Consider the following 27,693-nt stretch of genomic DNA (forward strand, 5'->3'; position numbering starts at 1 on the left):
AATGAAAAGGCGAACCCCTGCTAAAGAATATATAAAATAAATAACATTTATTCAGTAAAGCTGTGATATTTGACCATTAGTAGTCAGATGTTTTGTGCTAAATCAGGTCGCTTAGGCCAAAAAAGCTGCTGATGTTTTCTTGTAGAGGATCCCTCTGTCACTGTGTTGGTTTTATATCATTCCAGAGCTGTATGCATCTGAAGGATTGTTTCTAAGATTACAGTAAGAGAGAGGCTGGATTTGGACTGAAGGTTGCTTTATGGTAATCATTGCCATCATTGGACATAAGTTACACAGTGATGATGTTTGTTCATCTACAGATTCTTTAAAACTACAAATTGACGTTAAAGTATTTTAATATTTTAATCATAAATTGTGACCTATATGACCAGTGGCATCTTCGAATGGTGGAAAAGAAATGCATTTATATCCTCACATAGAGTCAGTTCTTAATTGATGTTGCTCAGTTCAAGAGCAGTTTATTCCTCTAACCATTACAATGTTGTTGTGTAAACTTTGCTCGTAAAAGCATTGGCTTTGCCACCTTTCCACCATAAAACGCAACATTTTCCTTCAGCACAAAATTACATCACAGACAGAGAATTCTTTTAACATTTTAACCCTGTTTCAATTACAGAAAAAAAGTGAGAAAGGTAGTTCGAGCAACACATTCAGATTGGCTGCCAAATAGTTCACTTTTACAGACAAGATTCCATTCAACACTTTAATGAGGCAAATCATAACAAAAGGTAGTTTTGAGATTACAAAATCAAGTCTGTGTAACTAATTATCAAGATTAATGCCTGAAATGAAGTCCTCACCAAAACAGAGACCATAAAATGCTAATGTCTGATTGTCAACCAAACAAACAAAATACAACACTGCGTATGACATACGTGAACCTGGTTATTATACAGCAGTTTGAATCTGTACAGAACAGTCAAAATTAAAGGATGGTGCGAAGGTGCGTACCTGCTTCCAGAACATGTTTTACAACACACAACTTTCTAAATATTACACAGAAACTATTACAATTTATTGAATCATCCATATTGTTTTTGTCAACTTAAAGAAATATGTCATTCAGTTGCTGTTTACGGTACGTTTATGGAGGGTGCGGTGATTTGCTGGTGAATGAGCAGTAGGAGGTGTGAGGTCATGCTTGCAGTCCACAGGGTGTTCTGACCCAGAAAACAACAGTTAGAAATTAAACATTGATCTTTTGCAATAAAGGACATGAAGAGACACGAAAGACATAGTTTTCAAGGCTTGAAATTCTGTATCTGAATAGTAAGCTCGAACCAATGGCGCTACTATGTTTGTTCATACATACAGTATATTCATCGCAAATCCAATAAGCTGCCCAGTACAGCATGCTGGGCATTCCATTTAGTCACGGGTCTGTAAATCCAAATAGATAAGTCTAGTGGTAAATAACGAGTTTCAGCAGCTTTAAAAGCAAACTTACAGTAAAATTCAGGTTTAAATGCATAAGTGGGTGAATGAATCAGTTGTTTTGACACATTTATGGCCACTTTATGATAAAATAAAGTTTTATTTAACTATTTTTAATCATTGTATGGCTTTTTGCCTTATATACTGAACACTTTCAGAGCATCAGTGATATCAGAGACATGTCATAAGGGGCCGTCAAAGGAATGGAATAAATAATGACCTTAAGTGTTCACAGTGTATGCTGCCAAGTTCGTGTGGCGCCACAAATAAAAAAGGGGTTGGCAAATCTTACATTTCTTGACAATTTGAAAATTTCCCCAATCTGAATTCGTATTCCCAACTTCAGCATCTGTGAAATGTAACACAAAAGCAGCATATACAGCGAATCGGAGAAGTCGTCAGAATGGAACACTGTTTGTTTAGCATTGAAGGAAAGAGAAAGCTGCTTTTTTCCGAGCGCCAACAGCACCAGATTAAACTCAAACTCCCTTTTGTTCTTCTTTTTTTTTTAAATATAGAATAGCTGAAAGATGAATCGCGATGTAATTGATCTATTGTTCTTGTTTGAGATGAATCATCCAATGCTATAATACAAATCACTAAAAGGGACTACTTACCCTAGTTATAATGGTCTATCTTTATTTACTGTATACACCTTATCTAGAAACTTTTTTTTTCAAAAACAAGTATTCACAAAATGATCCAGGTCATTTTGGCATAAATGCACAGATTACAGTAGCAGGAGGAGCACATTGATTAGGGTGCACTGTGGCTGTACATACCCCCATTTATAGAGCTTTCAGTGAGTTGAGGTTCCATTTCAATAGATTCACTATGATATATATTTAAACACTCACAAAAGATTGCAGCAGGCAAAGCATCACATAAACTTTGACAGGTAAAAACCCACAATAGTGCCATATGAAATAGGGGTGATGCCAGACCACAGTAATGTATAGTCCACAAGTCTCTCTGTGCCGTCTTATACTCTGTAGTCCAGTAACTCCGTGGCTGTGAAAAGGAGTACTGGCTACACTCTTACGTCCCCAGACCTGATCATCTCTGGACACTTTACATACGTGTCCTGCTGAACCTAATAAAGCCCAAAGCAGCTCTGCTCTAGCTACACATTGTGGATTTTGAGAAACGGCTGTTTTACAAGATACACATCAGGATGTTCGCTGCCCTCGATTATAGAAAAGAATTCTAGAACTGACACATTGAGAGGGCAGGTTACACAAAGCATAGGGTGGGGGGGGGGGGGGGGGGGGGGGGGGGGGGGGGGTGATGGATGGTAAAACCACGGGATACAGAGCCTGAGTGGTTTCAGTGGAAGGCTGTGAGATGAGCTGTGGGACAGAGGAAGAGTATTGGACAGTGTTCGACAAGAACGAGAGCAGACTCAGTCAGCAGTGGCAGCCCTTTTCAGCAGTGGCAGTGGCGAATTCCTCTTCATCGTCCGTCGGGTAGAGGACCTTGGCGGTGAGGCCACTCTTCACCCCGTCCCAGCCGTCGCGGGTGACGATCTCCCCCATCTTCATCAACTCGTAGATGTCTCTTGTCAGCAATTCAAAAGCCCGGTCCACGTTGCTGTTGCACTTGGCTGATGTCTCCACGTATCGGATGCCCAGGTCGGCGGCCAGGTGCTCTGCCTCATCACGGCTAACCTTGCGGTCTTTGTTGAGATCGCTCTTGTGCCCGATGAGGATGTAGACCATGTGGTGAGGCAGGATGTGTTCACTCACCTCTTTGTGCCACTCCTTCACGTGGTCAAACGTCTTCCGATTGGTCAAATCAAACACAAGTAGGCCTCCCACAGAATTACGGTAATATGAAGTTGTGATGGACCTGGTGGATATACAGATGAGTGATAGATTAGTGGCTGATATAAAATAACTTTTAGCAGCTGCAGTGCTATATACAATAGGCCCTCCTCTGATGCTCCATCTGGTCCTTCATCATACTCACAATCACCATTATGGACACAATCCAAAACACCCACATGCTTTGTCAATAACACTTAAAATTGAAAAATGTTAATGATTCACGTAGAGACTCAAATATTGTGGTCAGGTGTGCACATTTTAGCTTTGTTTTTGCTGACTGGTGCTGAAGCATTTCTCAGCAGATGTGTCCGACCCACTAATACAGAAGTGAAAGACTTTCCCGTGGTGAAGCCTCATCAAGAAAGCATCCACAGAAGCTCAGGCTTCAGAGGAGAAAGCAGATCTAAAAGCTTAAGACAGGGAAGTGGAAATGGTCCATGACAGCATGTACACATGAAAGAGGACAAGCAACAGGGCTATTCAAGTGTACGTATCAAACTGAAGGCAAAAATGATTCTTGTTTGATTTCAGTGTTGCCCTGCAGACTGTATAGACTCAAAGGAATCAAACCAAGGCCTAAATTTGATGAGACAGGAATGAATCCAATCACGTGCCTCGATTTTCACAGTTTTCATGTGGGCCAGAGCAGCAGATAGATTGAGGCCTGCGTCCAATCTCGTCTTGACCCCTTTACCCCCCACCCACACACACACATATTCCGCTGCACTACAACCCGAGGCGAAATCGCCTGCATCTCAATTAGAGTCTTTTATCTGAATATAAGCAAAGACGTCAGAGAACCAAAGGCCTCTCTGTTATATGACGGTGAATAATGATCACCGCGGATCTGCTCTATTTTAGCTACATTTTTGCTGTTTCTCACCGGAATCGTTCCTGTCCAGCGGTATCCCACAGTTGAAGCTTGATTTTCACGCCAGGCTCGATATCCAGCGAGCGGGCATAAAAATCTACACCGACCGTCGGATCGGCCACATCACTGTATATTCCGTCCGTGAAGCGTTTCAGCAACGACGATTTCCCCACGGTGGAATCCCCGAGTAAGATGATTCTGAACTGGTATTGCCACAAAATATCCATGGCATGACTAGCGGGGGAGATCCAGCGGAGTGCGATGCTAAACAAAGCCCTGCACGGCAACGCAGCGTGTTTACATGAAGCACACGGGCTGTGCGGATGCTGCCTTTCGTTCTGTGCTCAGGAAGAGACGGGGAGGTGAACTGGAGCAACCGAGCGACCGCAGCGTGTCATGTGATCGCTTTACCTATTGCTCTGCTCAGACGTCTTATTGCAACTATAAAACCTCAGCAGTGAATGAAGCTTTTGTAAGCTCTTACGCGAGCGAGAGTTAAGCCTGGTTAGTATTTTAAGCTGCTTTCCCTCAAAAACGAAACAGAATTTAATTTAGAAGTTATTATCAAAGGGCAGTAACTGCACAAACTGTAAATTCAACGTATCCCGTATACAGCTGCGTATTTTTGGAGAGGGAATTTCAATAGAGCCTTTTAAATTGCATTCAGATACATCGATCTATTTAAGAATATGAAATAGCGTCGTGTTTGGAAGCAGGTTGCTGTCCGTGGTTCTGAACTACGCTGCTCATGCGTCTGTTTCCGCTATGGCCGCTCACTGTGTCGGTCATATTTCCATCTAAATACACGATAATTAATCCTCAGTATCCCCGGAACATGTATAGAACCTACAATGTCTTTATGTCTCTCTGTATTGAATGTAAAACTACAAGCGCATTCAATACGACTGTAGAAATACATTTCCCAGAATGCACCTGGCTCGCGTGGCCTATATGGACCAATCAGAGAGACGCCGAGCCGAGCTAGCGTATAAATGGGCTCGGCGCTCGGAATCTGTCTCTTCCTCCTACCTTCCACCGCCTGGAAACCTCTGGCAGTCTTGTCTGTCCTAAACGACTGGTAAGCGCTACATCTGACATATTCAACATGCTTGTGTTTTAAGATTACTTATTCGTGCTTTTGCGTGTGCATAGGGTAAGAACTGAATATGTTCAGCTTAAGACAAATGTTCTCGAGTAAGCGGCCTTGCGTTAGCTTACTTGTGCTAAACGCGTTAGCCGGTAAAACGGCGTCCAAGTTCTTGTATGGGATAATAACTGAATGACGTTTTGTGAAACTTTTTTCAACATGATTTTTAAATTGTTACCACATGCTACCGAAGGAAAATCGGGTGGAACAGGCTAGCTAACTCCCAAGCCTGGCTAATTGGAACGAACCACGTGGTCGAACTTATTGCTGCGTTTAAAGCGCCGGAGTTTCTTGGGTTTTAACACGGCATCTCTGCAACATTGACAGTTTAGTAATTGGCTACTATTTTTGGCGTTGCAATAGCTTAAATTAAGTTGTAGAACGCTTGCGTCATTAATCTGCCGCTGAGGGCCGTATTTCTTAACTGAGCAATAACTTCTGCATTGTGCATCAAATAAAGATTTACTTTTTAAATGTTCCATTGACATTTTGTTTTTCTCCTGATTAGTTTGAATTGTGGTGTAACTTTATGCTTTCTCTCTTCTAGGGTCGACAGGAAATCAAATCTTGGTGCCCATCTTTAGTCGGTCCTGTTGGCTCCAAGTGATATGTGGTGGCCCTAACCACTCAACATGGGAAAGAAAAGGGGTGTCAGGGAGTTATCTGAGGCGGTTAGAAAGAAGGTGGTGGTCAAGCACAGCCAGAGTAAAGGCTACAAAACCATCTCCAAAGAGCTTCATGTTCCTGCCTCCACTGTAGCTCACATTATCAAGAAGTTTAAGATCCACGGGACTGTAGCCAACATCCCTGGACGTGGCCGAAAGTGTAAGATTGAACCTCGGCTGAAGAAGAAAATAGTTCAAATGGTAGTTAAAGACCCGAAGCAAACGTCAACTCAGATCCAAGCCAACTTTGAAGCTCGAGGTTTAACCGTTTCAAGCCGGACAATCCGCCGCTGTTTGAATGAAAATGGGTTCCGTTGCAAAACTACTAAGGAGGAACCATGTTTAAAGAAAGAAAAGTAAGCGTGACAAATGTCTGACAAGCTAGTTGAGTTAAAAGGCAGCTTTGTAAATCTCTCCAGTCACGTGTATGCAAGATTTGGCCTTAAAGAAAAGATACTTGCTGTGAAACATGGAAGCTCAGGGATATCTGGGGGTTTGCCCTTGGCTTTATTTGCCCAAAGAACAGGCAGAAAGCTTAAAATTTGGATGGGTCGAGGACATCATCAGAGCTAAGAGTTGGGGCAGTTCGCTACCAGCTGAGGAGTTGCAGCACTTTGAATGTCAAAGGTTCTTAGTCCAAAGAGAACAGACTTAAGTGGAAGAGGACCAAGACCTTCAGCCGACCTCAAGGACACACAGAAGGCAAGTTGACTTTGAAGTATTCTGGTTCTTTCACTGGGCAGGCACCTATCGAAGCCAATCATGCTCTTTTGTAGCAATGGGTGGTCAACAGGATGCCGAGAAAATCACTTTCACCGACGGTCGCTGTTCAGTTTCAAGTAACTGTCTCAGCAACATTTTGGGGAAGGACATACAATGCAGAATCCTGAGTGATGTGTTTTATGATGAGACCATCTTGTCTAATCAACATTTTTTTTCAATCTGTACAGGATGAAGAGTCAAAGATTCAGTACTTCTGTATCTGCAGGTAAATACATGAGCTACACAGGCGATCTGGTAATCTTGGCTGTGATGACACACTTGCCCTCACTGAGAGTTTAAACTCGATTATGAGACCTCTTTGTACTCGGCTGAGCTAAGATACACTTCCTGAATAAATGCTAAGAGGAATGAATTGCAGAAAACTAATGCCAAACTTTTCTTTAGGGTTGTCACGGTGACCCTCATGCATAAAGAGCTGGCTGGATAAGAAAACGCATGAAGATGCAGGTAAAAAAATGATTGGTCATGATTAGAATGCATGTTGAGTCATGGCTGCCCTCCAGTCCAGATTGTGGCATGCAATCCTAAGGACCTTGACTTGTCAGTAGCCCCAGGTTCTCCAAGTGTATGCGAGAGAAAAGGGCAGCCTTTGACTGCTTTGGCTCCTTGTGCCATCAGCAGCCACTCTGCTATCCTACAGCTAATAATGTACCAAAGGCAAATGTAAACACCAGGTAGTACTTGTGTTTTAACTAATTCTTGCATGTTATCTATTACAGTGACCAAGGACACTGGATCCTCCTATGCCGCCCGTTTTAAGGTATATTTAATGCCACATCTTAAAAGCAAACCGTGTTTCTGATCCATGATGATTAAATACAAGTGACTGTTGGATGAAACTTGCGGATATGGGACTGAGATCAGTCTGATGCCTGCTGTGTGCAAAGAAGCTATTTAGATTTGCTCCTAACAGCTGTTCTCATTTCAGGTCTCCTGTGCTGGTGATCGTTGGAATCCTCTTCATTGGCTAGAACACGAGATGCTGTCATTTTGCATGTTATATTTGTGTATATTAAACTTTACAATCAGATCTAAATGGTTTCTGTGGATTTTTAAAAAATTGTCCTACCCTTAAGTAACTGAGAAGAACATGACACCAAATGTTCTGTATGAGACTTTCATCTTAAGCTAAACTGAATCACGCTCAAACCAAATGTGACTGGAAACACCTAATACATAAAAAGGAATCCACCAATGGTTAATGAAATTAAGGCTCGTCTCTTAAATAGCTAGTCTAAAGAATAAATGGACTCCAGATGGCAGTAAACGCAAGCGCCACAGCATCTGAAGCAGCTTACCTCACTATGGGACTACAGTCTAATTGTAACGACACACAGGAAAAGCAATCATATTCCAACTGAAATGTCAGGCTTTATTAAAATATACATTATTCATTTGTGATGGAAGGCAATTTCAGCTCTGATATTTCAGAGTCGGGGGTACTGCTGCCACTGCGGTCACTGTATGTGTCCCTGGGGAAAAGAACAAGATGTTACTTACATTAATAAGCAATACTTCTAGCAGGCAGTAGTGGTGTGTAGTGACACTGCTCACTTACCTTGGGGAGAGCCGGCAGCTTTTTTGCAAGTAGCTGGGCAGTTTCCCTGCAGAAGCCAGTAGCAACCCTAGATAAGGGGGTGATGGCTTGATGGGGCGGGAGGTGAACTCAGGGTGGTACTGCACCCCGACAAAATACGGATGATCTGAAAGTACACAAACCAGGGTTGAACTGATTAGCCAGCCGCAGGCATTGATTCCTTACCTATGTTAAAAGGTGCATTCCATATAGAGTAGAATTGCTGTAGTTGGAATGAAACCTTTTGATATAATATTTGCATGAACACACAGTGTGCACGTAACTGACAGGATTCATGGATTGCCAAGTGCATATTTGAAAAATGCTTTTACATCAGCTGGAACTAATCAATGTTTCATGGCGGGTATGCATACTAGAGGCCCAGGAGGTAATCAACATGAGCAATACTGTCAACTCACTCAAATAGATTCACCCTGCAGCTTGTACATACCATCCAGCTCTATGACTTCCATTCTCTCCCCTTCCACATCTTGACCTACAAAGCGGAAGCCCCGCTCTTCAAAGTGACTCTTCAGCTCAGGGTTGACCTACACAACAATGACACGAGGAAAATATAAACACTTCAATGTTTATATTTGGCGTGTGGTTAATGGTGCTGATACTGATGAGAAGACAGCATACCTCAAAACGGTGTCTGTGCCTTTCATCCACATATTCTGCATCCCCGTACAGTTTACCTGGAACATAACACTGCTGTGAGTAACAAGAGACGGAGTGGATCAAATGGTAGAAAACGGAAATCATGTTATTCTTACGCAATACACTGTTGTTGGTCTTGAAAATGGTCCGTCTCTTTCCCAGCCTCATCGTCCCGCCCATTTGCCCTGGGTTGTGTTCTGGCATATCAATCACCTGCACAAGAGTCAAGATATTAGATTCCAATTTCTTCACAGCATGTTGACGCCAAAACCAGATCATTTCTGCTTTAGAGTTAAGCTTACCACAGGATGCTTTGATTCTGGGTCAAACTCCGTTGAGTTGGCATCTAATTGGAAAAGACAGGAAAAGACGAGCAGCTTGTTAGAACTGCACCTTGCCAGTGATGTATGAAACATAGAAGGCTATTGCCTGACCGGATTTATTTTGATTATAATTAACAGTCTAAAGAGATTTATTGGCTGAAAATGGATTTGTAGATTCAGTGTTGTCCCTCTACCCCTCTGCATATCCACCAATATTAATAAAGAGAATTATTACTGTGACACCAAACAAGATGCTGAATTTTACAGCTGTAAAGAAGAGTATATTTTTCCCATAAAACAGACCATAAATGTATTCATTTACTATCACAGAGGTGTTTTAACACCATTATCGCCAACTAGTGTTGGAAATGTATGTTGTTAGGTGTGTAATCATCATTATATGAATATGTGGTCCTCAAATACAAGTTCTGTAAAATATGAAAGCACAACATTTGATCATTGTAGTCATTATGATGGAAAGTAATTGATATTACCTTTCCAGCCAAGCACGTCTCTTGCAAATTCACATACAGCCAATTGCATTCCAAGGCACACCCCTGCAGAGACATGAACACAATTACAATAACACAACACTAACAGGCTTATAAAGTTACCTAATGCTGCTTTAATACAGTCATGATGCTGGTTATCATAACCATAAAGCATTTTCTATACCTAAAAATGGTCTCTTCTGTTTCCGGGCCCAGTTGATGGCGTGGACCTTTCCTTCAGTTCCTCTGACGCCAAAACCTCCTGGAACCAGGATGCCACTGGGGACGGAGGAGACACACGTTGATGAAACCTGCCGTTTAGTTACCATACCTTTTGAAAAAGGGACCCGATCAGAACTTACTCAGCACTACAGAGTTTCTGCCAGGCCTCGTGGTATTTGACCGGATCCTCCTGCAGTGTGTTTGGCTCCAAATTAGCAGAATCTATATACTAAAGAAAACAGAGGGATTGTTTAGATAGCCAACAAAGCACATGTATGGCTTGTTACGGCATGGCTCACTCAAACAGCCGCAGATTGTTTACATGGTCAAACTGTGATGATGCCATCTGTCTGTTAGCCGCATGACTATGATGCATTCTGCTTACCGTAACACACACATTTTTTTTCTACTCACCAAAAAAGACAATCTCATGCTGCCTGGTGTATTGCACATTACCTTAACCTCCAACTTGTGGCTAATAGCCAGGGCCGAGTGTTCCAGAGCCTTGATCACAGAGGCATAGGAGTCTGAGAACTTGGTGTACTTCCCAACCAGTGCTATAGAGCAGTGCTCTAGCAGTCTGTCTGACCTGTGAAGGCAGCATATGTCCTGTAAAGTGGAGCTTCTCTGGAGTAATAACTGCAACAATTAATCACTTAGGGGAGAAAACCGCTGCTGTGCTTCCCTCTATTGTGTTCACTTGAGTTGGGAGACTCTGTTACAATACTGCAAAGTTCACATTCCAAGGGGGGGAGGCACAAATGCTATTCCTCTGCCTCCATGTCACACCGATATGAGCCAAACCTGATTTTCTCTTGTGATCCTAGATGTGATTCCTCTGATTGAGCAACCAGGCCGAGGGAAAATATTGGAACCAGGCTACTCTTTTCTTAAGAGATAGAGCATGGGTCCATTTTGATAATTTGCTAAGCTACATTTACTTGGCACTGGGACAATGACTTGAGAGAGGTGCTTTGAGCTAGCTCTGACTGGTTCCTTCAGAAGATACAAAGGAATGATAAGAGTTTTTTGCATATCAGGTTCTAGACTGACTTGTCAAGATTCCAGACATTACATCACTTTTCAAAAACATTTCCAGTCAGGAAACACACTCCCAGGATTTGTAGAAACCCTTACAGATACAGTTCAATTAAAGACATAAATGAGCATTAAGCAGTGCAATGTGAACATAGCTCAACTGGGGTGTGAAGCAGAAGGGAAAGATGAAGAAGGCATCAAAGCGTCTGAGAGTAGTACAGGGTGCTACACAAACCGCACGGCCCATTCATTCAGATTTAACTTATTCTCGTGCTTCTACAAATGAGCGGTTAAGTTCACCCACCTGTCCGACATCTCCTTCCACTTAGCCAGCATTTTTCTAGGGCGGGTGTCTATGGGCATATTCAACCGGCGACTCAGGTAGCCCACCACTCCCTGATCCTCCAGCAGCAGAGGTACTCGATAGATGGACGACACATCGTGCACACAGATGACCTGCAACGAGACAATTCACACAGGTTTTAAAAGAGAGAGAGAGAGTCGGTGTGGCGCTCCTTCAAGGACCATGTCTGAAATGCGGCGTCAGTGAAGTACCTGTTCAGGTTCTACATGGCAGAACATGGAGATCTTTTCTTTGACGGAGGTTTCCAGGGCGGTGGAGCAGCGGCACATGATCTGCCGACAGAGATGAGATGGAACGTTAATGTTGATAAACGGGGTCATTGCGACGACCAAAACAGGCAAAGAAAAGCTAAATGAACAGTTGATGACTCACCAGATCGGGGGATAACCCCAAACCTCTCAGCTCCCTCACACTGTTCTGTGTTGGTTTGGTCTTCTGCTCTCCTGTGGCACTGGGCTGGACAGAACCATTGACAGATAACACACATTAAAATTCATCACAGTTGACCCACGCAATGCAGCTGTAACATGTTGGAGAAACAGAGAAAAGCAAAAGTGGAATAATCACATAATCAATAAGCTTTGTTCACTAAGGAAGAACATTACAGAACATTTCAAAAAGATTTCTGTAAGATTCCTTATATTAGCTGTACATACTGTGCATGTGAATAGACAAACTGCTGACACATCACATCATATCTGGGAGCGACTACATAGCATCATAATATGCAAGTAAAAGCTTCTGCAAACTGCTTTGGTCGTTAATTGTGCAGCAAACAGGGGTGAACAGAAATCTCACTCTATAACACTTAAACTCAATTCAATTGTGTTCAATTTAAAATCTCTAAAGAAACATATTGGCCTGAGCATATACAGTAGCTTCCGGCAATGCTTATGATCGGTGGTTGGTGATCCTAAGTGAGAGTCTAAACAAACAGATCATATTTCCTTACATAAGGTGTATCGATTAAACAGCCTTCCTACAAAGCCTAATGCATTATTGATGCATTTTTTGTCAATTGTCCTGAAAGAACAGCTGACAGCAGGAGCATGAACATTAAATGTATTTGTTTTGACCTCAGTTATAAAAAGAGATGATGACCTGAGGGTTTTTGCCATCTTACCTGTGGTATCAGGCTGACGTGGATGTTGCAGAAGTTCTCCCTCTTCACCTTAAACTGGAACTGCCTGAACGCCTCGATGAAAGGCATGCTCTCGATGTCTCCAACAGTGCCCCCCAACTGCAAACAGGGACAATAATGACTGCTGGCTCTGAGCAGGGCCTTGACACAACACATAACCTGACAAACCAATCTGAAATCTGTGCTGCGCATGTCTTGTCACAGTGGAAAATGGCTGATGGCTCGGCGGTGATGAAGCATCCGGGAAGTGTTGCTGTTGTTGCTGGAAAGCATCTGTCTCTCACATTACAAGCAGTGCAGCTGCAGGACCAAGGAAGCCGTTGCACACAAACTGACGCCGTACACACCTGCTCAAGTCCTCATTGTTTTGAGTGCAGCTGAACCAAAGACGCGTGTGCAAATAACGGTGACTCCTTGATTCTGTAAACATCAGACGCATGATAACATGATTACTCACCTCTATTACACACACTTGAGGTACTATGTCATCATCTTCCACAGGCACTTTGGCCTGTTTCACAACCCATTCTTGGATGGCATCTGTGATGTGTGGCACCACTTCAATCGCAAGAGAAAGAGGAAAACAAATGATTGCTTAGTTGTTTCTATTTGTCTACCTGGCACCATCTTCAAAAAATCACACCGCAGTATTTTTGTTTTTTTTTTTACCTTGGACAGTCTTTCCCAGATAGTCTCCCCTCCTCTCCTTATTGATAACAGACTGATAGATCTTGCCGGTGGTTAGGTTGTTATCTTTGGTAAGCCGGATGTCGAGGAAGCGTTCATAGTTTCCCAAGTCGAGGTCCACCTCACCCCCGTCATCTAGCACAAAGACTTCACCTGATCGGAGTGAACACAACACGATGGTTAAACATTCACAGCACGACTAGTTTCATTACGGCTGAATTAACTAAATACGCTCCATGAGACAAGCAGTAATGAAAAAATAATGAATGTACCGTGCTCATAGGGGGAAAATGTGCCTGCATCTATATTGATGTATGGGTCGATCTTGATGGCGGTCACATGTAAACCACATGACTTGAGGATTGTGCCCACACTGCTGGCAATGATGCCTTTGCCGATGCCCGAGATGACTCCGCCAGTCACCAGGATGTACTTCATCATTCTGCTCTCCTGTCTGGAGAGAAAAGCTTTATTTAAAGTGGAGAATCCTGAGGTAGTGCCTCAAACACAAACACCAGAAAGTCTTCATTAAAATAAAGATATATATGCCTATCCCTTTCTAGAAATTCACATTTAACTTTATAAAAAATATCGACATAGTTAAATCAACATCCGAGTTTCATTAAACAGTGAAATGCTATGTTGACGCAGTTTCCTAGTTAGCTGTGTTAAGACCAGCATTACATAAGCGCTCATCGTAAATAAAAAACAAATACTATTTAATCGAATAAATGTCTAAACTTCCGTCATTACGTCTTTACGGTGGTTCTTTGTCATTGTTCATGAAATACAGGAGTTTCATGGTTACACACGTGGCGCACTGGAAACGCTCGTTTATCACACTGTACGGACCGACGAGCTATAGAGTACCTAAGAAAACTAGACTGCCTGGGGTAAATAATAATGAACCCGCCCGCCCGGGTTAACCGAGGAGTTAAAAGTAAGTCACACCAAAGTCATGCCGCCACAGCAGTTAGCTTTGGGGTAACTGCTATTAAAACAAGAGCGAAGAAAATTCCGCTCACAAGTATGACGTCTAACTTTGATCTGATGTAGAAAACAGTTTAGTGAATATACACAATCATCCGGCGGACTGTCCTCTAAACACAAGGGGTAGCACAACGTTCTTGTCCAGCAGTTACACTACGTGAACTCGCTTTCTAAATAAAAGCAGAATTAGCGATACTGATATTTGATGACTCAAGCGAACACAAACGTCGACTTAATTCCAAAACCAAAAGACTCAATGATATAAAGTAGAACCCTTGTTGATATACGTTCACCTTCTACATGACAATGAAATTCCTCTCATTTTCCCCATTACGTTAATTTTGAATCTTCTTACCGGAACTTGCGCTGTTAGTCTGGCAGCTTTACACACGAGGCAAGGATATGTTATGTTAGCTAGCTAGTAGCCTCTCTGTTTACAGCATTAAATGTCAACCAACCAATATATTCCGTGCTTCCGAATGTCTTCACAAAAAAACATCCACGTAGAAAACTCCTCACGCGATATTTTCAATGTACTGAAAGTTCACTTCTGTTCGTTGCGTTTTAGCTACAGCGTTTCCATCAATTCTACAAATTGAGCCTACACGTGTATGAAGCACGAAGCGGCGCTACATCATTCATCCCAACTCACACAACATACGCAAACATTGCGATGCCTTCATGATCCCTCGTAAATTCCATATGCTCTTTGTAATGCTGCATTAGGGCAACAATCACAAAGCCTTGATAATTAACTTGTCCACAAGTGCCTCTTTAAGATAAAAGTGAAGTTTCTGGATATTTCATTGTTATTGCTATCTCCGTACTTAAACACGACGAGATATAGACATACAAAAGTGTATCACTTATCTATCTATCTATCTATCTATCTATCTATCTATCTATCTATCTATCTATCTATCTATCTATCTATCTATCTATCTATCTATCTATCTGTCGCTATATCTTATGGAAAATAATATTGTGCATACTTATTGGAGAGAAGATCAAAGGAATATGATATCAAATGGGTGAAATGTGAATAAAACTATACTAAACTGTATATCTAACATACATTTAACACAAAAACTTTCCATGACATGTTTGTATGCATATGATGTCCATTCACAACATGATGTAATATTAAAACTATTATTGTATGCTCTTTATATCTTGCAATCTTTGTTTGTACTTTTCGATCTGTTGAGTTTTTGAATTTTCAACATTACGTGAAGGCAGCGCAGTAGGGGTGTTTTCCGTGTTCTACCAGCAGGTGGCATTCATGTCTCAATTTACTGATTGAAGAATAGTGCAGCCCCCCTGCATGGGTAAAGGCTCTTCTAGACAGCAGATGAAGACCTAATACATATCATTTTTAATCTTTGTTGGTCCAGACAGCTTGTATGAGGCTGTTTCACTTATCACCACTCAATTATATTTGCTGTAATGGCTTTTGTCTGTTTACGTTTTGTATGGTCTTTGATTTGCAAATACTTATCATACCTGACAAGAATTACAATTTCAGCAGCCCTGCATTGCTTTATTAGCCCCCTAGAGCAACTTATCATGCATTCAACAGAAGAATAATGTTAAATGTCAGAGCCGCAGACAGCAGATGTAGCAATGAGTCAGTGATAATGTAAACTGCAATCGGTCCTGCAGCAGAAACACTGTAGATGTTTTCCTGTGGGGTTTCAACACACAGGTTCCTCTTTCTCTTCCTGACACAAAACAACACTTTCTGCTGCCTGCTCGGTTTCATATAATAAATGGCCACAGTCCAAAGTGCTTAGATACAATGCACTGTGGAAAGGTCAGTGATTCTGTGATGTGAATCACAGTGTGTTATCGTCAATGTGCTCATTGAAATATGATGTGCAGTCTCAGATGTGTCAATATGGAACTCTCTGCACATTTAACAGCAAAAGGTTGGTTCATCAGCAAAAGAGTTCACTGAGCTTACTGTGTGGGTGAGAGCTCGCACTTCAAATTATAATAACAAAATGATGGAGTTAGTGACTGATGGCTGACTCACAGACTGATAACTGTTTGCAGAGCTGACTGATGCTTCTATGTAACACCCCAGTCCTACCAGCGAGCTTAGTCTCTGGAACACAGAGGGGCTTAATGAGAGTTTTAATTCATTTTTGACTGGAGCTGTGATTGAATTAAACTCCCACAGAAGGGCTGGATCCTCTCCTCTACCACAAGCCATTTCCTCCTATTACAGATAGAACTGAAGCAGCAGGCAGTGAGGCGGGTCAAATGAAACTGTTATTCCTTCATTTAATGGAAACATATACTCTTACTTCACTGTTTCTACTAGGAGTGCTGCTGCAACCTGTGGTCTGCACATGTATAATAGGTTCTTAACCACGGTGCTGGCAGGCTGGTGTCTCAATATATTGTTGATCAGAACTCAAATTTCATCCCTTAATGTCAGTCTTAGGATTTCTTACCCTTAAACTTCCAAATATGAGTTCAGCCAATGAGAAAATAAGTCAAACAAGCTACACACAATGTTAGTACATGCCATAGACCATTTCCATTTCCACTATTATGTATTTCCCTACTCATTTTTACAGTTAGGCATATGTTTAGGGGCCGTAATCATGCAAAACAGAGACAGAATTAAGACATTTATGTGTCATGAGAGCCTAATTGAGCAATCCCATTCTTCTTGTTAGAGTATGGGTGGGGAAAGCACCATTTTCCACGTGATGTCATCAATCATTTGATGTCTTGTTGCGGTGCCACACAGGTAAGCCAGTGCAAGCTTACGTTCTGTTGCATAATACACGTCTTAGCTCCCTCAATCATGTCAGTAGTTCAGAAGGCTCTTATATTGTAAATGTGAACTCAAAACCTTCTTAAATGTACTAGTTAGGCTCCATATTATGACAAAGCTAATCTGTGGAGTGGATCCATACTCATTACCACTGCAGTTAAGTTTGTTTTACATTAGACATTTCCGTTTCCTCTAACCAAGCTGTGGCAAGTTGAGTATGCATTCTCATGAAAAAGACTCATATAAATGGTGGAAAAAGTGTGTAACAATCTTATTGCTTTTACAACTGTATTGCTTGTAAAAGTTGCAGAGCAGAAAGATAAATTGGTTTTAAAGAAGCAAATATCTGAGTTGGGGACTTGAGGAAATCAATACCCCCCTTTTTTTTATACAGTTATAACATTCCACAGCATCACAAGTATCGGCATGACTGTATACAAATCATTTACAGCAACTATAGACTAAACACAGAGATTGTCGGGATTCAAGCGTGTCCGTCCATTGTTTGCTTGATTTCAAAACCCATTTTGATGAATTCTGATGTAAAGTTGGGGGCTTTGTCCAGAGACGAACTCATTACATTTGACGCCGATCTAGCTCCAGGGATTAATTAAGGATATTTGAATGAATAAAATCAGGTATTAGTATTAGTTTCAGTCACTTTGTAGGTATTCCAGTTATGGTTTCATGTGCTGATCTAATCATTCTCTGTCTGGAAGGTATTACTCTGGGAAAAGCCTGATTTGTGATTCGAAGGCATCAATACATTTTACACCTCTGTTATTTTTGGAATAAATAACACTAAACTCTGTTTGGCTGTGAGTCACTCACTTTTTACAAAATCTTTGGTAAACTTCCAATTATCTCATGTGATTTCAGTGGAACATAATCAGAATTTCCTCATTAAACATATTCAGGTTGCATTTTTTCTAAGGCTCCAGCTGGGTGCATTCTAATATGTGGTCACAGCTAGTGGTGGATACTAGTGTTTGCATGTTGGGACACGCCACACGTGCACTTAAGTGCTATTTGGCAGCAGTTGGTGAATTATTGCTGACAGCTTTCATGGCTTTTTCAGTCAGGACTCCAGACGTAACGGTTATTGTGCAGTTAACACGCAATGTAACACCAACACGATACAGATTCCAGGTAGGTGATCGGGATGTTATGATGAATTTTGTAGGAATGGGCTGGTGTGCCAAAAAAAAAAAAGTTATTGGCACGGGGAGAGCAGGAGTGCAGTCTTGCAAAACAAGCACATGCCGACTTTTATGCACATATGGTGAGTAAGCCACTTGGTACTATTAAACCAGCTGTTTGTTGTATGTAGGGTTGGGTATGAAGCAGAAGAATTATGCCTTTTTGATCCAACATGTCAAATACAAGAGACAACTCTTCAGTGAAATCTGGAACTACTCTACAGCTGTCTACAGTATCAGTCTAGAGAGCTATAGATATCAGCCTAGAGTCAGCATTCAAAAATAGAAAGATGTGAGTAAGCTTAACACAACAAGTAGTGACACAAGAATACACTCACTGCATCTAAACTATTTTATGCCATGAGGAAGTTTTTGTAAAAGAATAAAGCACAGCAGCCAGTCTCCTAACAGCTTTAGTTTAAGGCATTAAGGCAAGAATCAGACCTAGACTTACAATCGGAATTTAAGACAAAACACATGTGACCCCTTTTCAGTGCAGCTCTTAATTGCAGTAAGAACATCAAGGGTCCCTGCGCTTCAATCGACAAAGAAACAGTACCACCTACGTGAAGTTTAAGATGAGAATTAAAGTAGTCAGAAGTAAAGAATGAACTCACTCAGTGGATGTAAGCTTACTTTTCTGAGTATATCCAATAGTGATAAGCAGGATGTGGTGACTTCCTGCTCGTTAGCCTCAAACCATCTGGCCTCTGATGTCATCTGGGTACAACATTCACTATGCAGATGATTAATATTATCCATTTTTATCAGCCCTTAACAGCTTGATAAAGGTCAATGAAAAATATGCCACCGAAATCCACATTAATTGTATTGGCAGTAAGAGTAAACTGATGGTTTGGACCAATTCCACTACTTTGATTTTGGTGAAAGAACAAAAATTAGAAGCTCAAACCTTAATGAACTATTTAGGACACCTGTTGGTTAATGACAGAAATGACTCAATGACTTAGTAACTATGTGATTTTGTAACTAAAGTAAATCCATAAATTCACACTCTGACTACTTGACATGGCTGTAAACAAAGTGATTTGTTGGCCCACTAAGGTCAAATTAAATGAATGATATTAGTGTGTGTGCAGCTCATTAAGTCTACTAAGGCTGCTGAATCAAAAATGACAAGCCATTTAAATAAAGCAGCATTATCAGAGCATACTGTCAGACCAGTCCAATCATGCTGTCTCATCCATCACATTTCAGGTGAGGGACGCATGTCATCCCACAGGGACAAATGTATTTCTGTCTTACTGTAGCTTTAATAACAATGTGGGGGTTTAAAAACATGCTGGAGCTTTTTAGAGGTGAAAGCTGCCTTCACATGCAAGTGTTTGAGCTCTGAGCTGAATGGAGCCGCAAAGGGGGATGGGCACATGACTTTGTCTTACACCATGGTGATCTCTCTCTCTCTCTCGCTTTCTCTCTCTCTCTCGTTCCCCTATGCTGTTTGGCTGATAGAATTGGCCAGAAACAGGTTCCTGCCTGTTCACAGCTACATAAAACATTGTATTTTTTTGTGAACTGTATTTTCCCAACATTGTTATTACTTGGATTGTTACAATGTACCTTTGTTTTGCATAGTGGCGTTTTTTCCCCCTGAAATACTATATGAATATTCCATTGCCAAAACATTCATTGCTTATTATTCAAGGCATGATCATTGCATTGTTTTCTAAATGTGTTTTATTCACATGCCAATCCACTACATGTGTTGTGCGGGTGAGTTCATGCTTGAAAAATAATTATGCTTGTGTTGTCCAAACAAGTTTATTACACAAAGCGCGTTAAGAATTTGATCACTTTAACCAGTGAAGTAATGCTATGTAACAGTGCATCAGGCACACGTTCAAATAAGCCTTGTTCCAAAAACACAAGCCCGGAGCTCACAATGTGCCACACTAGCATCTGTGAGTGCTGCTAGTTTGCCTCATTCACACAGAGCTCTCTTACTGTAAATTATCCTGCGAATCGAGGAAAGCGTTGTGTCAGGATTCAAGCCAGAACAGGAATGCCAGACAATCTGTTTCTAGAATAAGAACCTTATAACAATGACGTTATCAATGCTGGAATGTGTCCGCGTGAACAAAAGCACAGCCGATGCCGTAAAGGTGGGTGGTGTCGAATAGTACCGGAAGATTAGACTGGCCATGTTTGTTCAAATTCTAAAGTCATCCAACAGTGACACATTGACAGATCCCCTTTGCTTCACATTATGGAAGCTCAAGGTAAGCATTTGCATCTACAGCATGTAGGGATGCACAGGGATTTCAATGAGCTATATGTTGATGCACTTGCAGCAATGCTGTGCTTGCTCCCAGATCGCAGACAAGGTCGTGGGCGTTCAGCTATTATGTACAATCATAAGTCTGGTGTAGGTCAAGCTACTGTGTCCACATGAAATAATACTCTGAATAGTAATTGAGTACCTGCATAACAACAACATATTCAAACACTCCTATTAACATCATAGACAGATTCTGAGATTTGGACCTAAGTGTGTGTTGACAGCATTATGACAACAATTAAAATATCAGTTTATCTGATCCTGTCATGCAAGATCTCTCTCCATCGACATCCTCCATCTGTTAATGCTAATTCATGTGTGAGAGCTGTTGAAAGCCCCAGCAGAAATGTAACAGATCTTGCTCACAGATCATAGTAACATGAGCCCATGCAACATAGCGGTGCCTTGCTGATGTAGCTTGTTACCCTTAAAGGCTCGCTCCAGCACCAGCCCGCTGCGAATATTATCTCATTTAATTATGCTGAGAGGATGACATTGGAGCAGGCCTTTTTTTTTGTCCACGCTGAGATATCGCTCTGCTGTTTGGGAGCAACAGGCAACTGCGCCCCCCCCCATCTCGCACGACCTGCCTCTCCATCTTCCCCCTTTCATTCATTGGTTAATTACATTACTCATCTCTCCCCTGGCCCCGGCGATGTCAGTGGAACAGCTGGGGTTGTTCCTGGAGCACGGATACTAGGAAATATAAATCAAAACCCCCTCCTCCTACCATTGGTTGAGAGAGCGCAAGGAAGGGCAAACACTCCCATTGTCCTCATCTCTGTTCTTCAGCACTTCATTTCAAATATTAAAGGGAATGCAGCCACACTGTGCTCAGGGTTAGTCATAGTCTGTGGGCATTGTTCTTGGTGGCAGATGTGTGTTTTGTTTTTCCAATTTGGACTGTCCTGATGTCACCATGTTGCACATCTCAAAGCTGGTCACCACGTTGTTGTGCAGCTGGTGAGGAGGAGGCTTAGAGGATATCAGTTAGACTCCAACAAATAAAATGAAATAGAATAGTCCAACCCTGCCGCAGCTTTAAACCATGACCATTATTATTAGATGTACCTTAGATTTTATTCCTATTTTGTGTCAGTATGCATCATTTCTGCCACATTATTCAGGAAACTTCTGTCTGTCAACGGTCTTGCTTTCCTTAAAGGGGAGGACTCAAATTCAGTTTATTGGTGACTAAGAGTATTCTTCAGTTTGTGAAAAGAACCATGTACTGTACAGACTTTTTGATGCTGTGCAAAGGTAAACGTTGCCCTTTGACAACAACTCTGGAATCCAAAGCCACTGCTGGACCTTTTTTAGCAAGTTAGTCTTGGTCATTCAAGAAATAACCTCTTATGTGCAAAAACCTTCATTTTTGGCACCAGCTGGAAATCCTTTTGCAATATCAAGAAGTGACTGCTTTCATGACATAAGAGTTTATTTCCCAGAATTTACAACAAGTCTTTATACATTTATAAACACTCACCAAGACTAAGTTTAAACTTTGATTATATGCAATCAATCGCTATTTCAAATGTCATGGAAATGCTAATAATTTGATTAATTGATGTGTACTTAATCCCATTAACAAACACAATTAATGCACCTGTTAATTGAATTACTCAGGCATGTAAACAATATAATTGTATTTAACCTCTGCATGCTTTTTCCTCACCTGGTGAACTCTCCTCATACTCTGATTACGCAACATGTCATTTGGATTTGGTGAACGATGGAATCCTATCAATTCCCTCCCATGTATTCGTCTCACTTGCATTTCAGTTTATTTGCACGGTAGATCTGAGTATCATGTTCATGTAAATATAGTCAATGTTACACACATCCACAGCTGGAAACTGCACAGTTAAACCACTTCCTGATCTGCCAAGCAATAAGAGTAGGTTAGGATAAAGTGTCTTGCTCAAGGGCAGCTCCGCAATAGTAACAAGGGAGGGACAAGTGTTAGTATTTCATTTCCCCTGGTAAGTATTATCCTGCTGATTAGGGAATCAAGGAGATCCCTTCTCACAATTTTAGACCACTGCTGCCCTAAAGGTTAGTGGTTTGTTGCTGGTAAAATTCTTCATCTCAATTCTGGCATGAGCTCTTTCTGTGTAAGTAGGAAAGCCTGTGACAAAGTTGTTCAGACGATCATGTGACATTGAAATTCTCCTTTGAGGCACAGAGCATGAAATTCTTATAGGTGGCTGTCCCAGGTAAGCCGAAGCTTTCATTGCAGCTATTAAAGCCATAACTATGCAGAAGGAGATAGACACAGGAATATCTCTATCAGTATAATAGCAGTAATGTCCTGACTTAAAGCCAAGCCTTTGAATAAGAAAACACACACCTGACCACCTTCATGCAATTACTATGTATTTGTGGATGTCAAATTGTAAATTGGCTTATTCCATAAAACCTCTTTGACCTTGGAATGCATTACAGAGGCAGAGAATCCTAAATGTTTGTGTTTTCACTTCTTCCAGTTTGGTGATATTTTTCAATTTGTACCCCAAGTGGGCTCATATATTACTTTCCGCAAAGAAGCAGATGTGTGGCTAAGTTTTAACAGCTGGCCTAGTGACCTTCTTGGGTATGATGGCCAGTGCATGATTGGAGTGTGGTGCACCACAGCTGCTTCATTTACCATCTGTAATAGCTGGGAGTGTTGCAGACTAATCTCATTCCAACCAATTCTTACATCCATCTGGATACATGGCCCCCAGTTGTTATTGTTTTTTATGTTAGTTCTGTCTCAGTGTACCGCAACAGTCAAAAGGCTGCTATACGTCTCAGCTGTGTCCCTCTATAAATGAAGAAATCATCATCCTAGATCTTATCAAATTCACATTTATTGACGTGATTTTAATGTTATAAGGTATTTTGGTATCATGTCTTGTTGTTTGCCTTCCCTTGTTATCTCATCACCCTCATCTAACCTTTATTTAACCTTTTTCTTTCAACACTTCCTTACTTTGTTCCTGGACAAATAGTAGTGATTGTAGCAATACTGACACAAATACCTTGTGGCAGTAGTACTAGTATTAGTACTATCCAGGGTAGTATTTGCAGCAGTATTTGGGTTGGTAATAGTACTAGGAACACAACTAGAATTTAGTAACAGCAGATGTGGTGCAGCAGTATTGATAGTTGTAGTAATAGCAGTGGTACTAATGTAATAAAGCTAATGGTATGGTGGTAACTGTTGCAGTAGCAGCAGGAGAAGAAATTAAGTTATGTAACAACTGCTGCATGAATCTCATCCAAACGCCTTGAGCTGTACCAAGCTAAACACATCTGTGCTTTTTATTTCTTTCACAATGTCTATCCGAAACTTGAATTTGCCGTGGCTTTTATGACTCTATTCTTTTATCCTCCTGTGCTTTAGTCTTTACACTGTGTTGCTTTGAGGATTTCTTTGTTCCCATCATGACGACAATCACCAATATCACCTGGTGCACTTTTTTATTGTTTGTTTCCACACGTCTCTGACTTCAACCCCCTCTGGTGTTTGTTATGACGCCATATGTGAGCCAATCAGTGATGCCCAGCTGAGTGCAGGGACCTGCATACTTTCATTACATGGCACTGCTTGATAGTAGTAGTAGTACAAGTAGTAGTGGTAATATTTGTGAAAGATGTAATGTTGGGAGTAGTAGTAGCAGTGACAATAGTATCAGAAATATCATTACAAATTGTACCAGTGGCGGTATTAGTAGTTCTGGTTTAAGGAGTATATAGTATCTTAACAGAGGAAGTATTTGCGTAATAAGATAGTTTAAAAGTGTTAATATTTGTAGTTAGCAGTATCAGTAGTGGTGGCAGTCGCAGCAGCAGAAGTGCCAGTAACAGTTGTGGTAATAATGGTAGTAGGATCCGTAGTAGCGGCTGTGTTGGACCCAAACACTGCACACGTTGTAAGTGGCCTTGCTGCTGTATCAGCCCGCGTGTGTGTGGTTGGGCTGTTTTCCAGGGAGTTACGGCTCTGTGGTCACGTGGCTGGGTGGTCAGAGGTCACGGAGGTTTCGGGCGGGTGAGGGAAGCACAGAGGAAAATCACATGCTCCCAGGAATGTTAGGCTGTGTTCACGGCTGTAGCCAGCTGTGAGGTCACCGAGGTCCGGACCTCAGTAATTATTTCAGAGTGAAAAATAAAAATCAGCTATATAACTGTATAAATAGTCAGCGGATCAAAACGTCTCCTTTGAGTATTAATCTGAGGTGTACGCCCCCCCATAGACCACGGTGATTTCAATAGCCTGACTACGGCCATGGCTTTGTTGTGGGCAAGCGGTGGGCGATCATAGCCACCAGCATGAACGCAGTGAAGCTGAGTTAATCTCTGGATGGAACAGAAGAGGCCATGTCTCAGTATTGTTACCTCACTTAGCAGGGAGAACCCAAGCGGCGCCAGAAATAAATAGCTTTGACTCCATCATGGAACATGTGGGCAGTGTTTTGATGCATTCTTTGTATTTGCTATCTGAAACAACACTGAGATAACTTGTGAAACTGGACAAGTCTCTGCTTATATAAGAGTTTTTGCAACATTCTCTCCAATAATACCTCACTCCCACTGGAGTTCTGTAGTGCTAAAATAAAACCCAAATCAACAACCAATATACAATATTTGCATTTTGTACTGATTGAGATTTGTGGATTTTTGCTGGTTACTATGTATAATGTAGCTTTTTAACATGAAAATATGATCTTATTAACATAAATGTATTATGTATTACAAGTCATGGGCAAGGCAGATTTATGCAGTGTCTGTTCTGATAAGCCTTTCTGTGACTTGTTTTCACAATATTATTTTTCTTAAATGAGGGTCATAAACCCTCAAACAGCTTGTAAACAAACTGCACCCTGGCCATCTATTTTGTACGTCTTTATTGAAGCAATAAAAGAAGCGGACACACACAATCAGCGGCATGTCAATTCCCAACTATCCACTGACTGTTTCTTTGCATTTCCAACTCTTGTCTGCTTCACGCAACATCCCATAACTCGATGAACTTCAACAAACCTAAACATGTATCAGCATTTTGGAAAGTCATTCACCTGAGTAGGGGCCAACACGCTGGCTTGTGGTTGCGGCAATCGACTCTCTCAGGACACAAAACTGATGAATTGGTTTTCTTTTCAAGCCACCAGGAAATCACATAAGCTGTGCCTTTGACGTTAGTTCTTATAACTCAAATGTTTTATTTTACCCTTATGGATTCAGCAATGTCAGAGTTTTGAATTAGAATATAGTATGTGAGTAACAACAATTGACATCAACACAACACTAGGGGGCTTCAAAAATTACAATTTTGGCTGCTAAATCTGATCCCTTACCAGTAATTAAAATGTTATAGTCGCTGCACATTTTCTGTGTAGTATTAGATTTTCCACAGCAATAACAACAAGTACTTCCAACCCACAAGGTCAAAAGATGAGCTGTGATGGGCGAGCACAGTCATCATGTGGGGATTATAAACCAATCATTTGCCTTTGCCAACATGTCAGTTTTGCCTGCCCTTGTGGCAAAACTGACATGTTGGCAAGTGGAGGATTTCCTCTACTTGTGTGGATGTTGTGTTAAATAAACAATGATAGGCATATCTATAAAATGAGGATAGAATCAGAATAAGATAATGTACATCATTAAGAATGAAAAACATGCCACAGTAGCCACATAACAGCGCTCTAATTTCTTGGATTGGAATTATGGAACTAGAGAGGACTGAGACACCAACAAATCCTGTTTCTGATAAACTGTCTTACTCACTGGTGAAAACAATTGCATCCATCCATTCTTTTTTTCCGCAATTATGGAGGCAGAGAGCTAAACAAAGGAGCCAGCTCTTCCTGGAGGATCACAAGACGCTCCCAGGATAGATGGAATAGACACTGTAATTCATCCAGCATATTCTGGGTCTGCCCCGTGGTCTTGTCTCAGCTGCACATGCCTGGAATTCCGCTCCGGGGAGGCATTTTAGTTAAATGCAGCTGCCTCCTTTTAACACAAAGGAGCAGTGTCTTGATATAGAAAATAATGGACTCAGTGCACTGCCACCCTGCATCATGCTATGCTATGTTCCTTACCTCCACTTCTTCTATTATTTACATATATTTGCACACTTGCATAACCACTTGGGCCAGGAAGGAAAAAGCACTAATTTTACGCTGTGCAATTTGCATTTTACTCTTCTTCTTCTCCTAAGCTCACTCTGTGTATCTCATATGCAGTAATACATCTGAAACATTCATAGTGAAGACTGTTCAATTAAACGGTTGATATCGCAGTACAGACAAACACTATCGATACCATTTAATGAGAGAAAGGGTCATCACTGAAATAGAATGAAATCCTTTTAACAAAGATATCAGGGAATTTATTAAAAAAGCAAACAGGCACTGATTATCTGCCATCTGTCTTTATCGACTCAGCACTAAACCACACAGTTACTACAGTGAAGGAGAAACAGAAATCTCTGATCCATATAGAGCTGATCTGCTATTGCCCCTGGCTTATTAAATTCCCTCCAGTCGCCACAGGAAGAAAATCCTAATTGACAATTTCACACCAGCGACTTCCCTCCTCGCGTATTCATTTCCTATCATTAGTTCATGATGGGTTTTAACTGTATTCCATCTCTTTATTAAAATTACTTACACATTTCCTCCTCCTCCCCTTATCGCCATTGCCCCACTTCCCACTGTGTGCAGAGTGCCCTTGTGAGGCCAGTCTTTGAGGAGGGTGCTGGATTGGTTGTATAATTGACTGTTATGCAACTCAGGGATCTAGGAAGGAGATATGTTTAAAATTAGGGCACAGATTGGTGGAAGGGAAGAATATTGTGTTCTGCTTTTTGCCTCGCAGAATCAAAGGGGGAGGAGAATGTGTCCAGATATGTTTGTGTGTGTGCGCACGCGTGTGTGTGTGTTGCTAAAGCAGTGAGGAGTGGAGCGGGAGCGACAGAAACAGATAAAGCTGCTGGGTAACAGAGAGATAGATGCGTAGGCATGGTGTAACAGTATGAGTCATCACTAGCTGACAGACATGTGACCTGAATCCAAAGAAGGACCCTGCTTGAGAGCTACTGTACATTCTCTTTTCTTTCCTTTTGAAGCGTTGTTCCTAAATGCTCCCCACTTTCTTTCCTTTTGAAGCGTTGTTCCTA

The 27,693-nt window shown here is 41.4% G+C and overlaps 2 protein-coding genes, 1 long non-coding RNA gene and 4 other non-coding genes across 11 annotated transcripts; 5 read left to right on the plus strand and 2 right to left on the minus strand.

Moving 5' to 3' along the window:
* Positions 1 to 338: 338 nt before the first annotated feature.
* On the minus strand, positions 339 to 4,505 carry rab42a (RAB42, member RAS oncogene family a). The gene is made up of 2 exons (XM_076157265.1): positions 4,165 to 4,505; positions 339 to 3,303 (listed from the first exon to the last, which is right to left on the minus strand). The coding sequence occupies exons 1-2, from the start codon at positions 4,377 to 4,379 to the stop codon at positions 2,862 to 2,864; spliced, it is 657 nt and encodes a 218-aa protein (XP_076013380.1). The 5' UTR covers positions 4,380 to 4,505; the 3' UTR covers positions 339 to 2,861.
* A 634-nt stretch (positions 4,506 to 5,139) lies between these two features.
* On the plus strand, positions 5,140 to 7,777 carry LOC143005843 (uncharacterized). The gene is made up of 6 exons (XR_012964089.1): positions 5,140 to 5,230; positions 5,847 to 6,666; positions 6,915 to 6,952; positions 7,132 to 7,194; positions 7,467 to 7,507; positions 7,676 to 7,777. It is a non-coding gene; the product is annotated as an uncharacterized LOC143005843 (long non-coding RNA).
* LOC143005917 (small nucleolar RNA SNORA16B/SNORA16A family) lies at positions 6,704 to 6,839 on the plus strand. Its single transcript, XR_012964124.1, has one exon. It is a non-coding gene; the product is annotated as a small nucleolar RNA SNORA16B/SNORA16A family (small nucleolar RNA).
* LOC143005915 (small nucleolar RNA SNORD103/SNORD85) lies at positions 6,987 to 7,065 on the plus strand. The gene has a single exon (XR_012964123.1). It is a non-coding gene; the product is annotated as a small nucleolar RNA SNORD103/SNORD85 (small nucleolar RNA).
* On the plus strand, positions 7,260 to 7,389 carry LOC143005920 (small nucleolar RNA SNORA44). Its single transcript, XR_012964127.1, has one exon. It is a non-coding gene; the product is annotated as a small nucleolar RNA SNORA44 (small nucleolar RNA).
* Positions 7,545 to 7,613, plus strand: LOC143005923 (small nucleolar RNA SNORD99). Its single transcript, XR_012964130.1, has one exon. It is a non-coding gene; the product is annotated as a small nucleolar RNA SNORD99 (small nucleolar RNA).
* Positions 7,778 to 8,098: 321 nt separating the features above from the next.
* ctps1a (CTP synthase 1a) lies at positions 8,099 to 18,897 on the minus strand. Of its 5 annotated transcripts, none has more exons than XM_076157202.1 (18): positions 18,844 to 18,897; positions 13,522 to 13,703; positions 13,232 to 13,402; positions 13,020 to 13,120; positions 12,545 to 12,661; positions 11,794 to 11,877; positions 11,613 to 11,693; positions 11,362 to 11,513; positions 10,476 to 10,608; positions 10,160 to 10,248; positions 9,982 to 10,076; positions 9,801 to 9,863; positions 9,286 to 9,329; positions 9,100 to 9,196; positions 8,966 to 9,021; positions 8,775 to 8,871; positions 8,306 to 8,450; positions 8,099 to 8,219 (listed from the first exon to the last, which is right to left on the minus strand). In XM_076157202.1, the coding sequence occupies exons 2-18, from the start codon at positions 13,688 to 13,690 to the stop codon at positions 8,135 to 8,137; spliced, it is 1,779 nt and encodes a 592-aa protein (XP_076013317.1). In that variant the 5' UTR covers positions 13,691 to 13,703; positions 18,844 to 18,897; the 3' UTR covers positions 8,099 to 8,134. The 5 variants fall into 5 exon arrangements, with proteins under 5 accessions (XP_076013317.1, XP_076013315.1, XP_076013314.1 ...); XM_076157200.1 differs by lacking the exon at positions 18,844 to 18,897 and adding an exon at positions 14,698 to 14,891; XM_076157199.1 differs by lacking the exon at positions 18,844 to 18,897 and adding an exon at positions 14,595 to 14,891.
* Between the last annotated feature and the right edge of the window lie 8,796 nt (positions 18,898 to 27,693).

Source organism: Genypterus blacodes, unplaced genomic scaffold, assembly GCF_046128005.1.
Source record: "Genypterus blacodes isolate CSIRO-AG114 ecotype Tasmania unplaced genomic scaffold, CSIRO-AGI_Gbla_v1 ptg000072l_1, whole genome shotgun sequence".
Classification (NCBI taxonomy): Eukaryota; Metazoa; Chordata; class Actinopteri; order Ophidiiformes; family Ophidiidae; genus Genypterus; species Genypterus blacodes.